The 14,058-nt window shown below is 35.7% G+C and overlaps 1 protein-coding gene across 1 annotated transcript in view; it reads right to left on the bottom strand.

Annotated features, from left to right (window-relative positions):
- Positions 1 to 14,058, bottom strand: part of ADCY8 (adenylate cyclase 8) — a 278,636-nt gene that overhangs the window by 131,329 nt on the left and 133,249 nt on the right. The window contains exon 4 of the mRNA XM_063451052.1: positions 12,715 to 12,826. Within this exon, the coding sequence (XP_063307122.1) occupies positions 12,715 to 12,826 (112 nt within the window). The remainder of the gene's footprint in view (positions 1 to 12,714; positions 12,827 to 14,058) is intronic.

Raw genomic sequence — 14,058 nt, 5'->3', positions numbered from 1 at the left:
TAGGCTAATGTCACCTCATCATGAATACAAGTACACGTAGAAGGAGGATGTGGGAGGGAGAGTCAGAAAGGTTTAACAGGCAGATTTAGATTTGCTTATCAAATCTGCACACAATGCTCTTTGATTAAAATGTGTTAGCCTCGCAGCTAAAATAGGTAGAACATGTGGGTGTGAAATTTTGTTGATGGCGCACGTATGATTCAGTGCTAATGCCCAGCAGTAAAAGAAAATATGGTAATCGAAATTGCAAAAAAAGAAAAGAGAAAATCACATTTGGGAAATATAAGCATTGACTAATCAGGTTACCATCGAAACAACCATATGGTAAAAAAAAAATAAAAATGGGGCACTGCAGTGCAAACTTTGTGATACATTGTTGAATATAAATCGTCTTGTGATCAGTATCCGCAATTAATATGGTAAGAAAGTGTGAAAAGACATGATACACGCACTTATATATAATATTAACTAGTATTTATATAGCGCCTTTCTCCAAGTGAGACTCAAAGGTCCAGAATTAACCAAATCAGCAGCTGAATAGTAAAAGATGTTATTATTACCCAATTAATGGTACTCATTTTATCGACCTCGGAGGGATGAAGGGCTGAGTTGACACTTTTATTTCTCTGAGCCTTACTTCTACATCTGCCTGTTATGCCCTTATAAGTCTGTCTCCTCATTCTTTTGCCATCCATGTGTTCAATGTTGGACCCTGTTCTGTTGCTCAGAATAGCCTAACTCGTTGCACTCCTGTTACTGCGTGAAACCTGTTTATTAAGTCTAGGTCTTATGCTTTTCATTACCTTTTTTTTTTTTATATATAATGCATGTCATTACTTTATTCTCATTTTTTGTTCATGTATAACCCATGCTATTTCTTAACATTTTTTGACAATGTTTTCTCTATCTCTGATGGATTTGGGGACTCCCTTGGAATGGAATAGAATTAACCCATTGACATTGTGGACAATGCCTGTTACACTTTTCTCTCCCCATTCCACTCTGTTTATTGGCTTTCCTTTGATCTACAATATTAACCTGTTCTTTCTTCTATTCAATCTACTCTTACCCACCCCACACTTTCACTCGAAGTTAACCTGATGCACGAAAGACAGGGTCATTAAATATTTGCTATACAGTTACCATATTATACTTTAGGATATTAGACACTTGGCCTGAATTATTTGTATAAAGGCAGAGAGAACAGCATTGTAACATGCATCAGGTGTAAAAATAAAAAAATGGGGTTGCTTATGAATGTTTTTAAAGAATTTGATGGGATTTCTGGGAATGCAACTTTCTAACAATGCCGTCAAAGCATTAACATAATGTGAGCATAATTCTCACATTTAGCAAGTACAGTTACATTAAATAAATGTGCAATCGCTGATTACAGTCTGCAAAGAATTCTCGTGATATAGTCTACGAGCTCAAGGTCCACACGCTTGCCCCTCTCCTCTCAAATTGCCAGAATGAAAACATTAACTTCGGGTGACGAATGTTGCTGTAGATTGTGATGGAAGGAGGGAGACTGTCATATGGAGATATGAAGAGAGACAAGATAGAGCACTCGCAGAATAACTTGTTTCTCTGTATTTTATAAAAACTGCACTGGAGGAAAGAAGAGGTAAGTTGGAATGTATGACCTAAATTGTATTATCAATGCTAAATAAAAACAAGTATACACACTGCGAGGGAAAGGGGTTTATAAAATCATCCCTTATCTATTCTTTTGACATGATTTTTTTCCCACCCTCTCTTACAGAACCATTTATGGTGCATTTGTGCTTTTCCTTAACACAAAATAAAATGTAAAAATTTGTATTTTATTTACAGCTTCTGGAAATCCTGAGAGATTATGAAGTCTAGTTTAACATGGCCAGATGGTCTTCGACAAACTCTGTGCTGGTTACAACTTCTCATGTGTATGTGAAATCTCAGCAGTCATCATATAGTTACTCCGAAAATAGGTTAATTAACTTGTCCGTGCAGACCATTATCTATACATAGCTATATGCATATAATCTGGCTGCTAGTCCTTACATCAACATCTTGTCTTACCATTAGGGCGAGTGAAATGCAATTTAGTTACCAAATTAGAAAAGAAGACTGCAAATTACTGATGTACTAGCTTATTATACAAGGGCCACCATTTAATTACAGTGCTAGTAATTACACTTAGATTTCTCTTTCCAGCTGACACTTTAATTATAAATTGCAAGCTTTGAACATATTTGCACATTTTTACAATATAATGATTTTAAGAGCACTACATATTTCCTGAGGTTAAAACATGTTTGGGATAAGTAGTCTTCGATAAGGGGATATATGCATGCAAGCATGTCCTCTAAAACATATTTCAATTAATATTCCTGCATCTTGTAGATAACAATTGTTTTTTTTCAGGATTATAAGTACCCTACTGATCTCTACTGTAATCTCTCTCCACCCTCCTCTGGTGTTTAGAAAGTTAGGTTTAATAAACATTATTTATCTAATTTCCAGCACTGAGGCAACACACCTGCACACGTCCAAAGTACCGTATTTTTCGGACCATAAGGCGCACTTAAAATCCTTTAATTTTCTCAAAAATCGACAGTGCGCCTAATAATGCGGTGCGCCTAATGTATGGTTGTGCTTTCTGTCCTAGAACCGATTTTATGTGGTACGCGGCGCTCAAAAATCTGTCAACATGTTTTAACACGGCCTTGGTAAGCTACGAAGCTGCACTGCTTGCAGGGCCGGACTGGCCCACCAGGATACCGGGAAATTTCCCGGTGGGCCGCATTAAGCTGGGGCCAGGCTGACAGCCGCTAATGATTATTATAATAAATCCTCCCCTCGGACTGTGCCAGCCTGTCAGTCCGAGGAGAGGGAGGAGCTGGGGTCTGGTGTGGCTGCCAGCAGCTGCAGGGAGACCTGTCAGTCTCCCTGCACAGTCTCCAATCATTTCGTTTTGTTCCATTTAATGCGTGCGCCTTATAACCCGGTGCACCTTATGTATGAAAATAAACCCGTTAGCAGTCGATCAATGATATTGCGCCTTATAACCCAGTGCGCCTTATGGTCCGAAAAATACGGTAATAAATCTCACACACGTACAATGTAAGTGAATGTCCGCCAGAAGTCATATATGCTTACACATCCAGCCAATAAGAATGCAATTAATATGCATATTTGCTACATTTACATGTGATTCACATCACTTACCTCAGTTTAGGCAACCTGCCTCTTTCATAAAGGTAATTAGGAAGGGTTGGGTTTTGTTAGGTGCAGTGAGCTATTTAATTTGCCTTGCGAGCACAGTAGTAGTCAAGCAATATTTTGCTGATTCTTTTTACCTCTTTACACCACAGTGGTGCTTTGTTACATGTTGTTGTGAGTACACTTTAATGTTTTTTTATGTAACCCTATGGGTCTAATAAGAATTACTAAATGTATTGTATACTCCGTGAACATCTGCATTTTCTGCCATTTGTAAAAAAAAATTTCACTACAATTTTTTTATATGCTGCCTGTATTCCAGACTTTACTATCTACGTTTATACATTAGAAATGTTTATACATTAGAAACGTGTATGCATCTTTTTGTATTATGCAAGTGAAGTATACGCCAAAAGTCATAGAGGCTAACACATCCAACCAATCACAATGTAAATGAACTCTCAGAAGTACTAAATGATCCATGCCTTGCAGGTAGGACTAGTTTTAATTCTCTCGAGCTTAAGTCCATTGCCAGAAAATGATGATTTAAAAATAATGTATAATGTGGATAACATATTGCTTTAATAATTTTGTGTGGCATTTTCTGATGATTTTAGCCGATGATGCCGAAGAGGCAGAGCCAGCCATGGATGGGGATGGGGTAGTCACCTAAACAGTGTCTAGGGCACTACAGCGTTAGGAATACACATTTGTATTCCTAACGCTTTAATGTTCCTTTAGGAGTGTTACTTAAGCACAATATCTGACCATTATCTGTTCGACAAAAATGGAGGCAATTGTCTGCCCTAATAATTCCATAAGGTATGAAAGGATATAACAACCAAACTTGGCAAATCTACATAATTTAAGTGTTTAAATACCATTATCAACATTATATACATTTAATTATGCTGGCTATGCCTTTTGTGGTTTAAATAAATAAATGTTTTGTTTAATTAAAAGTGCTTAGTGTTGAACAGGTTAAAAACAACTGCCTCTTCTGACTTTACAAGACATAAAAACAAAATTAGAGGACAACCGTCTGATGGATTAACTTCCAGCTATAGTCCAGAACTGTATGAATAAATATCAAAAGGTACGGCCTCCCTCAGAGGATTAACTTGTCTGAGTTGAAAGGTGGGGAGAGACCAAGGGGAGACCCGCTGGGGAAATCCATAAGCTTTACATCAGCCAGGAATGACTACGCAAAGGTCAACCAGCAGTTTTCTTTTAACAAGGGATTTTATGTTAAACGTTCCCTATCGTTAACTTACTTAACAAAATGTCCTCTATCTACCAGCTTAACTCACAACAACACTGAAGTAAACTTTTTTGACAACTCAACGTGAAAAGGAGACAGTTTTTAATTCTGTAACATGCTATAAACTATGTCAAAAATAAAAAAAATGTAAAATCCAGTTTTTAATATGATTCTGATGTTATTACGTGATGTCTCTTTGTATTAAGAATTTATAAAAAAAAAACATAAAAAAAATAAACAACTGCCTCTTATGTGATGATTAAGAAAATGAAAAACCACTTCCTTTGTATTTGTTTCCCTGAGTTTAAGGGTCTTATACAGATTTATGGTAAGCCTTTTCTGGTTATTTACACAACAGAATACCTAGTGAAAAAGATCTAAGAAGGATTAAATGAAATTAACATTGAAAAGAACAAGTCATTTATTAGGTATTTTTTGTTGATGAGCACCAAGACAGGGGGAGGAGAGGGGGACAGGGAAAGAACATATGGTTTTCCATATGGTCATGTGGCTTCAGAAGAAGTGAACTGTGGCTCACAAGACAACGGCTGATTAAAATGCTAGAATTGGGTTCACCCTGAAGAACACAATGGTTTATAATTTAAGTGTTCCTGTTGACTCTTCAACTATCTGCATCATTATGCAAATTAAAATATATCACAATAAATCCCACTAAACTCCAATTTGTCCTTGCTAGCATAGAAACGAGTCTGATAAACTTGATTAACTTTTTTTCAGCCTTACCCCAATCTTACCTCACTGTCCTTGCCCTTTGCTCCACTGATTGTCCTTGCCCAGCCTTGTAATACATTTCTCAGCTATAGAACCAGCTACTTCGTCTTCAAAGAACCTGCAAATGATGTTACAGTCCCCCCCTCCTTCACTACAAAGGGCCATCTATTTCACAGGAATTCTAATGAATGTAATAAATGAAATTGTCCCCTCTGTGCCTTTTTTCCACTGTATGTCAGTCAATTACCGACTAAATATCTGCAAGGTTAAAAAATCAGATTACTGAATTTTCTGTCGAAATATTTTTTTCCTTGTTATAATGCTGGCTATTTTGTAAATCGTTTTAAATTACTTTATAAAACATTGGTGAGAAAATTAATGTCACGGTGGTCATAACTGAGACTCATTCTAACAAAGGTTTGCCAAATACAATACATGTCACGGACAAACTCCCTTCGCACGACACAAATAGGACTTGACAGAATATGAAATAATTGACTAAATTTGCTGGGTTGATTCGGTTTGCATGATGGTTAGTCTTGAAAATGTCAAAAAACTCTTCACCGTCATAAAAGGTAGGTTCGCAGGATTGTCCATCACAATAGATGAGACTGTCATCAATCATGTCCTACGGATGCATAGCAGACTTATCTCCAGTCACTTGCTACCAAACTCAAGACAGCCTGTCAGCACATTCTTGTTAGAATCATTGTAATACTATACTATAAAACAAATTTTAAAAAGGCATGTGCGTAGAAACATATTAACCAATTTTTAGTGGAAGAACACTTAGCACTTAGGTTTCATTCACTAAACAGTGAGATGCTGACGGCCACCATTAATGATTCAAACCAAAACAATTGATGTAAAAAAATAAATAAATCGAATTTCAGTAACAACACCAGTTCAAAAGGACTCACTGCTTAGTGAATATAGACTTTTCTAGTTCTTCACTAAACAAAAAGAAAAAGGATTGTATATTCTTGGTGCTCTTAATTTATGTTTGTATATTATTATTATTATTATTATTATTAAAGAAAATCATTGAATAAAATGTTGTTTCTATGCTTGTTATTTTATTTTAAGGAAAATTAGATTGGCTGAAACAAATTTTCCCTCGTGCACAAGTCTACTCACTAGTGAAGCATCATGAAGTAGCCCGGTACCACCAATCTTAGTGATATGGGCATCCTTTTAACAGCTGCCAAACAGGGATATGGTAGCTATCATGAATTCTATAAGCGGTTGTGCCATACCCGATATGAACGCGTTAACAGGAAACAATAAACACTAATGAACACCAGGCTTCCGTGGTAGATGACAAAATGTACCAAATGTCACTATCTGAGAAACAAAAATGACACCTACTTCATCTAGGAGTTAAGAGTTGTGGATAAGTTAATGGCTGCAAATCTTAAAACCTCCCACATTTTTAAAAAAAAATGCATATATTCCATATTTAAAGGGACACTCCACTGCCCAAATATTGCATCAATATTTAGTAAATATACCCCTAATGAATAGATAAATACATATTTAATGCATGTGTTCATTGGGGGGATATCTTAAAACAGCTTGCAAGAGCTGCAGTTTTTATGAGCTGAAGCTTCTGTATGTCCTCCCCTTTTCCCCAAAATTAACTTTCAAGGAAAAAGCTTATTAGAGGCTTGTCATTGAGAAATCCTGAAAGCATCCCTCCGTGTGCACATGTGCCTCCTTGCACACACTCAAAGCAAGTCTGATATGAGGTCTCAAAAGGAGATATGTGGGAAGAGGGAGGCATGCTCAAATAGAGTGCTACTGCCACTTCTTAGCTCATGAGAGTTAAGGGAAGGAGGAACCAAGGGGGTGTTTTATTAACTAATTAATTATAAAAATGCACATTTCTTATTCAGTAATGATGGGCATGGAGTAGTTCGCTTAAGAAATAGAGTTTATCAAGACTTACGATATAGTAAATAGATTTGTCAATAAATATCTGTGAAAAGTGGCAATTCAGGTATATGGAAAAACCAAGGGTAAATTGCTAAGGTGATCGCAGGTGGAATGCTGCAAGAACCTTTTATGGGTCCAGTTAGAGCTGGTTTGGCAATTAATTGAAATAAAGCACCTTTCTGCTCAATTAGCAAAATGTCTGGAGGAACATTTCATACAAATATATTTTGGGTCCTCTAGCTTCATCATGACTGAAATCAAGTTATTTCATCATGAGTCCTAATGGTTTACATGGATTACTCGGGAGACCATTTGTCTGCAACTCTTAACTGGTAAGATTGCCTTTAAATCAACAATGTGTACGCTTTTTGTTTTTAAGAGCTTTTTAAAACTCATTTATTAAGCTAAATGTGATGCACATTTTCAGTATATAAACACTGATCAGCCACAACATTAAAATCACCTGCCTAATATCGTGTAAGTCTCCCTGCCAAAACAGTTCTGATGCTTTGAGGCATGGACTCCACAGGACCTCTGAGCGTGGCCTGTGGTATCTGGCATCAAGACATTAGCAGCAAAACCTTTAAGTCCTGCAAATTGCTAGGTTGGGCCTTCATGGTTTGGCTTTGTTGTTCTAGCACATCCCGCAAATGCTTGATTGGATTGAGATTTGGGGAGTTTGGAGGCCAAGGAAATATCTTGACCAGACTGGCTAGCCTTCGCTCCTCACATGCATCAATGAGCCTTGTGCGGACATGAACCTTTTTGCAGGTCCACCTGTTGTCCTTCCTTGCACCACTTTTGGAATGTACTAACCACTGAATACCAGGAACAATGTGACAACCTGCCAAACTTGCTATTTTGGAGATGCTCTGACCCAATCGTCTCACCATCACTATTTGTCAAAGTTGTTTAGACCATATCGCTTGCCCATTTTTCCTGCTTTCAAAACATAAAATACAATAACTGACTGTTCACTTGCTGTAATATGTCCAATCTCTTGACAGGTGCCATTGTAATGGTATAATCAATGTTATTCACTTCACCTGTCAGTGGATTTAATGTTGAGGCTGATCAGTGTATTTTGTGGGTTTGTTTTCCCCTTTTGAAGACCCATACATTACATTACTGGATTAGCAATTGCGAATCCACCCACCCCCTGAGAGCACTGTGGTTAGGTAAGCAGGGGTTAGATCATCCCAGCATATCATTGCCATCCAAGGATGGAAAGGATATATATTTGACAAAGTGGTTTCATAAATAATTCACAAACCAATATTGTCTACATTGTGCGGTTCAAGATATTATTTCTTGTGTAGGAAACCCTACCATGTTGTAGGTAACGAAGGATTTGCCTGTGCCAGGTAACAAGATGAAACTAAAGCTGGCAATCTAACTGATTTACAATTAAATGGAGCATCAAGTGACAAGGGGCATCACGCAGCAGGTAAAACAGGTGTTTTAATGAATAGATGAAGTGTCTTAAGTGTCACAAGTACAGTCGATCCCAGTGAGACACAGTGATGACCTGTCAGCTAGCATAGTAATGAATGTGAAATCAGTAATGAAGTAACTTTATATCGTGACTGCTGATGGCTACACCTCTTTCATGTTAGGTGAGAAGCAGCCATTCAGGTATGGATAACCCACTTGGATGTAAGCCCAGGTATCAACGTTATCCTCATCTCTTAAATGACAGCTCAGTAAGTCTCCGGCTTGCAATTTTATCCTGATATGTGGGAGATGAGAAAGAGGAGACCGGCCAGCATTTCGATGTAAGTGAAGCTGATTAAGCAGATCTATTGTTAAAAAAGTTTGAAGCAGTTGTGTTAGCCCTGTGAGGCTTATGCCAAATAACTGAACACCCCGATATGTAATAGCAGCCTATGTATTAAAGAAGACGTGTTTCACCAACTGTGGTCTTCCCTGATTTACAGAGGGATATAGCTACTTTGTAAGACTTTCCTCTTTCATTAAAAGCACTCTGCATAACATGAAACAAGCGGACCAGGTTTGCACCCAGCTATGCAAACCTATTTATGGCGTTCCGGGAATCCATTTTCATCTTTGTGGCTGGTTGCAGAACCTGATCCTGTACATGCGCTATATAGATGACATCCTGCTTGTTTCGAATGGGGAAGTGAAGTCCCTTAACCATTTTCTAGAACTCCTAAATAATAATGATCAAACTGAACTCATCAATCAGTAAAGTGAATGATAATTTTCTAGATCTTACCATCTGTATTGAAAATGGGTATATCAAAACAAAAACATACTTTTAACCATTGGATACAAAAAGTTTAATTTAACACTCCAGCTGTCACTCTAACGGCATTTTAAAGAATATTCTGGTAGTCCATTATTTAGAATACGTTGAACTTGCACTGATGCAGATATCTATCAAGGACAAGCAGAAATAATGAATGAAAACCTTTTAGGTAAAGGATATAAGAAAAAAGATAAAAGAACAAAAGGATGAGGAAGGTGTCCCTTTTAACAGTAATTATAATGACCAGACCAGATGATTTCATCATATAATCAAATGTTTTCTGCCTATTTGAAGAAATTAGGCTTTTCGTTGTAATATCCCAGAATCTAAGCCCAAACTTTTAAATAGATGTTTTAAAAAATGTGAAAAGCATCTATGTACACAGGTGTAATGATAGAAAACTGAAGGTGAACAAGTTGAAGTTGTGACAAGTTGAAGATGTTTTTTACTATTGTTGCCAATGCCACACGTTAGCAATTAATTAAAAATAAATCCTTAATAAGTAATTTTATTAATATGAAAAAACAACAAAACATATGTAAAACAAAGGAGCACTTACATGACATGGAAAAAACGTCATATACATTATTGCTTTTCCATGTGGACTGATTTATATGGGGCATACAATTAGTAAAGTGAATGTAAGGAATCAAGAACATCTAAACAATCTTAAGATTGGCTCCAAAATAATTTGGTCCTTAAACACTATAAACAAGTACACAATTGTTCCACAATAGGCAGTTATTTTGTGGCCATTAACCAACTACAAAAAGGTTGTTTTTTACGAAAAACATTAATAAAGAAGATATGAGATAGATATATCAACTGGATACTAAGATCCCTAGGAGGTTAAATCAAGATTTTGAATTATGTAATTTTTTATAATTTCTTTTCTTCCTGGAATGGAAACCAAGTTGATATAGTCTATATTAATTCACATATTGGTGTACTGCCGCTTTAGTATGCACTATGCTGATATTTCTATTTCACATATCTTTTTATGTACCAGTAGATGCATATAACTTATATTATGTAGGCGTTCATTAAAAATGCTTGTCTTATTTATGGGGTTTTTTTGTGCATATTACATAGTTACATAGCTAAAAAGAGACATGTGTCCATCAAGTTCAGCCTTCCTCACACATGTTTTTGCTGTTGATCCAAAAGTAGGCAAAAAACCTAGTCTGAAGCGCTTCTAATTTTGCAACAAACTAGGAAAAAATTCCTTCTTGACCCCAAAATAGCAGTCAGATATCTCCTTAGATCAAGCAGATATTACTCCCCTGTATGTTATGTTTTTGCAAGTATTTATTCAATTGCTATTTTTTCAAACTAAAGAGATTAAAAAATTGTAACCTTTCTTCGTAACTAAAATGCTCCATTCCTTTTACCAGTTTTGTAGCTCGTCTCTGCACTTTTTCTAGTGCCGTGATATCATTCTTTAAAACAGGTGACCAAAATTGCACAGCATATTCAAGGTGTGGTCTTACCAGCGATATGTAAAGAGGCAAAATGACATTTCCATCCCTAGAATTTATGCCCCTATTTATACATGACAAAACCTTACTGGCCTTAGCAACTGCAGATTGACATTGCAAATTGCTGCCTAATTTGTTGTCTATAACAATTCCCAAATCCTTCTCGTGTGTGGTTATCCCTAATTCACTACCATTTAGGGTGTTAGTTGCTTGTGCATTCTTGACCCCGAGGTGCACAACTTTGCATTTCTCTACATTAAATTTAATCTGCCATTTTAGTGCCCATTTCCCCAATGTATCTAAATCTCCCACATTTTATTATTTTACAAAATGTTGTGTCATCTGGAAACAATAGGCTTTAAATGCCTATTGCAAGATCATTTATAAATATGTTAAATAGAAGCAGTCCCAAAACAGAACCCTGAGGGACTCCACTTACCACTTTTGTCCAGCTTGAAAATGTTCTACCCAAGAACAAGAATATAAATTAACCCATGTTCAATTACGAGATGGTTTTAAGGAAGCCTCAGCTGGCATCTATTTTTATGCCAACATGTCTTGCGCGAAGGATACATGTCAGGAAAGTAACATCACATCACAGGTATCTGACCTCAAATCTCCAACTAGCTCAGTATCAGGAATTGGCAGCATTCCAAATCTTAGGGTGCAGTTAACTTCTTTACTTTAAAAGCAGGATTTCTATTATGCCAGTTCTGAAAAGTCTGACTGTGAATAGCCGTATTAAAGGATTTTCAAAAAAATAGCCGAATCACTTCTTGAACATCTGCAAGTTGACAATGCGTTTCCACCAAACAAACTCAATAACACACTACTTGCAAACTTAGAAAAAATAAATAAATTAAACAAAAAAAAAAAAATATATATATATATATATATATATATTGTCAGATTATTATCAGTAAAAAGAAATTATACACACTTTTGTGAATTTTTCAATGTTAACATGACACCAAACAAATTAAAATTATGTAATATAAAATAAAGCTCAATATGTTTCTGGATCATAAAATGGGAAGTGTTATACAGAGAATATGACAGCAGTACTATTAATTAAAAGTTAGTATAAAAATTGAATTTAATCTCTAATAACTATATTTACTTAAAAAAACTCTCTCTAAAACACAGTGCGCCAAACGAGTAGCTGGTGTTTCACTGTATGCACACAGTTTTGTGGAATAAATGGAACACGTTTTATATCAAGAGATGTGTTTGGTGAGAGTATGAGAACATAAACTCTGAGAACATGAAGATTAATCTTTTCTGGCAAAGCAAACAGATACTGTCTGGCAAACATATATTTAATTTTTTTATTAAGTGCAGCTACTGACATATGTCAGAAAATGAAACTTCACTCACATTGCTTTCTAGGTTAAATTTACTGCTTCCCTGGGCACCGTGATCATAATTTCATAAAGTTACGAGCTCCCAATAATGGATACAATTTCAGAATAAAAGTTGTTAACACAAATTCTCCAACACAAAAGCTGAAATTTAATATTTATATAGGTTGGTAAAAATCAGTCAAATATCAAGTTAAGCTTGATTCTTTTACTTAAGCAAATTATTCTATGTCTAAATTTCTTATAAAACTTATACATTAAAAAACAAACACAAACAAGTGCAATCTATAAAATATTAGCCGTGTTTGTATTTTTGTTTTTATTTTGCATTTTTGTGCTTGTCAAATTTGCAAATACATTTATATTGAAGATACACATCGAAATTCCCAGTTATTTTTTTTTTTATTTTTTTTTTTTTAGTAAATATCACTGATAGTTTTTAAATGAAATAGATGACCTTTTAACTTAACTCACATGTGCCAGCCGATCAAATCTTGCAAAAAGTTCATTCAGCATTCGTACTAACTCCTGTGCCGATAACGTCGTTGATAAATTGGTGAACCCTTTTACGTCTGCAAAAAGAATGCTAAATAAAACAGGGAAATAATATTAATCAATAATTTTCTCAAGTGAAATAGATCCAACAATCAATAAAAGCTGAGAATAAACAATAGGAACTATTTGATCATCAATCATTTCACGTTGCCATAAGAGTGAGCTGAAGGGGAAAAACACAACTATCTCAGGAGCATTAAGTGTAATAATTGCTTCGATTTATACTTGATATTTGAGCTCTTAAATGCTAGACAAAAGTGCAATAAACTGTGTCTGAGCCTTTTAAATACTTTACTTGTTTGAGTAGATGTATTAATCGGGTGATGTAGATGCAATTTTTATTTCATTGGGCAGGCTTTTGGGATGTGACAATGCCAAAGTCAAAACAATGCATTCTAACTAGGTTAAAAGGATATAGTATGGAGGTACCAATTGTCCTTTACGTTATTAATTTCAAATAGTTAAACTTGAGCCAATCAACCAACATTTAACTAATCACAATATTAGCTATTGATTATTCATAACTGGTGGATTTAATAGATAGACTATTTTCAATAAACGGGATTTTGAAAGAAGTTTTCTTAGAAGTATATTTCTAAACAAACACACTTTAACAAAAATGAAACCTACAATGTTATTTAGAAAACTGGAGGTTGTCAGAAATTTACACATTTTAGACCTAATCAAAAATTCCCAATATAGCTGTTTTGCAGCTCAACTGGTTTGGGCTAAACGTCACTTTTTCCCTTTTTATGTACCCATACCCAATGTATACAATTTTTTAAAGGACAGATAGGGCTTTCTTCTGATACCCTATATTTAGACTTAAAACAATACTAGTTCTAAACAAAATACAAAATGGGGGGAAAAATTCTTATAACTTCTACAGAATTGGTGCAAAAAAAAAAAAAAAAAGTAGCTAAAATAGACCCCTGATTTACACCAATACCCGACATGTATATCTTTGCTAGGTTTGGGGACAATTCAAAGTGTCACATTAGAGACGTGCCCAAATTTTGACATGCCTGTCACAGAAAGGCTGTTGTGAAAAAGGCTGTCATACCAGTCATATGGCTGTGACAGCCTCTTGAAGCTGTTACTGGACAGCCTCAAAAGTGAGACAAGTCCAATACATCCCATGATCCCTGAGACTGCGTTGTGTAAAACTTGTAATGAAGGTCCCACAGCTGCCTGAGGATAATGACAATTGTCCCCACAATCAACTGCCTTGAGAGACCTCCATACAGGTATTTGTGTGATGAC

The sequence above is a fragment of the Pelobates fuscus genome, chromosome 4 (genome assembly GCF_036172605.1).
Source record: "Pelobates fuscus isolate aPelFus1 chromosome 4, aPelFus1.pri, whole genome shotgun sequence".
Classification (NCBI taxonomy): Eukaryota; Metazoa; Chordata; class Amphibia; order Anura; family Pelobatidae; genus Pelobates; species Pelobates fuscus.
Note: the sequence above shows the minus strand (reverse complement) of the source record. Positions and strands in the feature narration are given on the sequence as shown.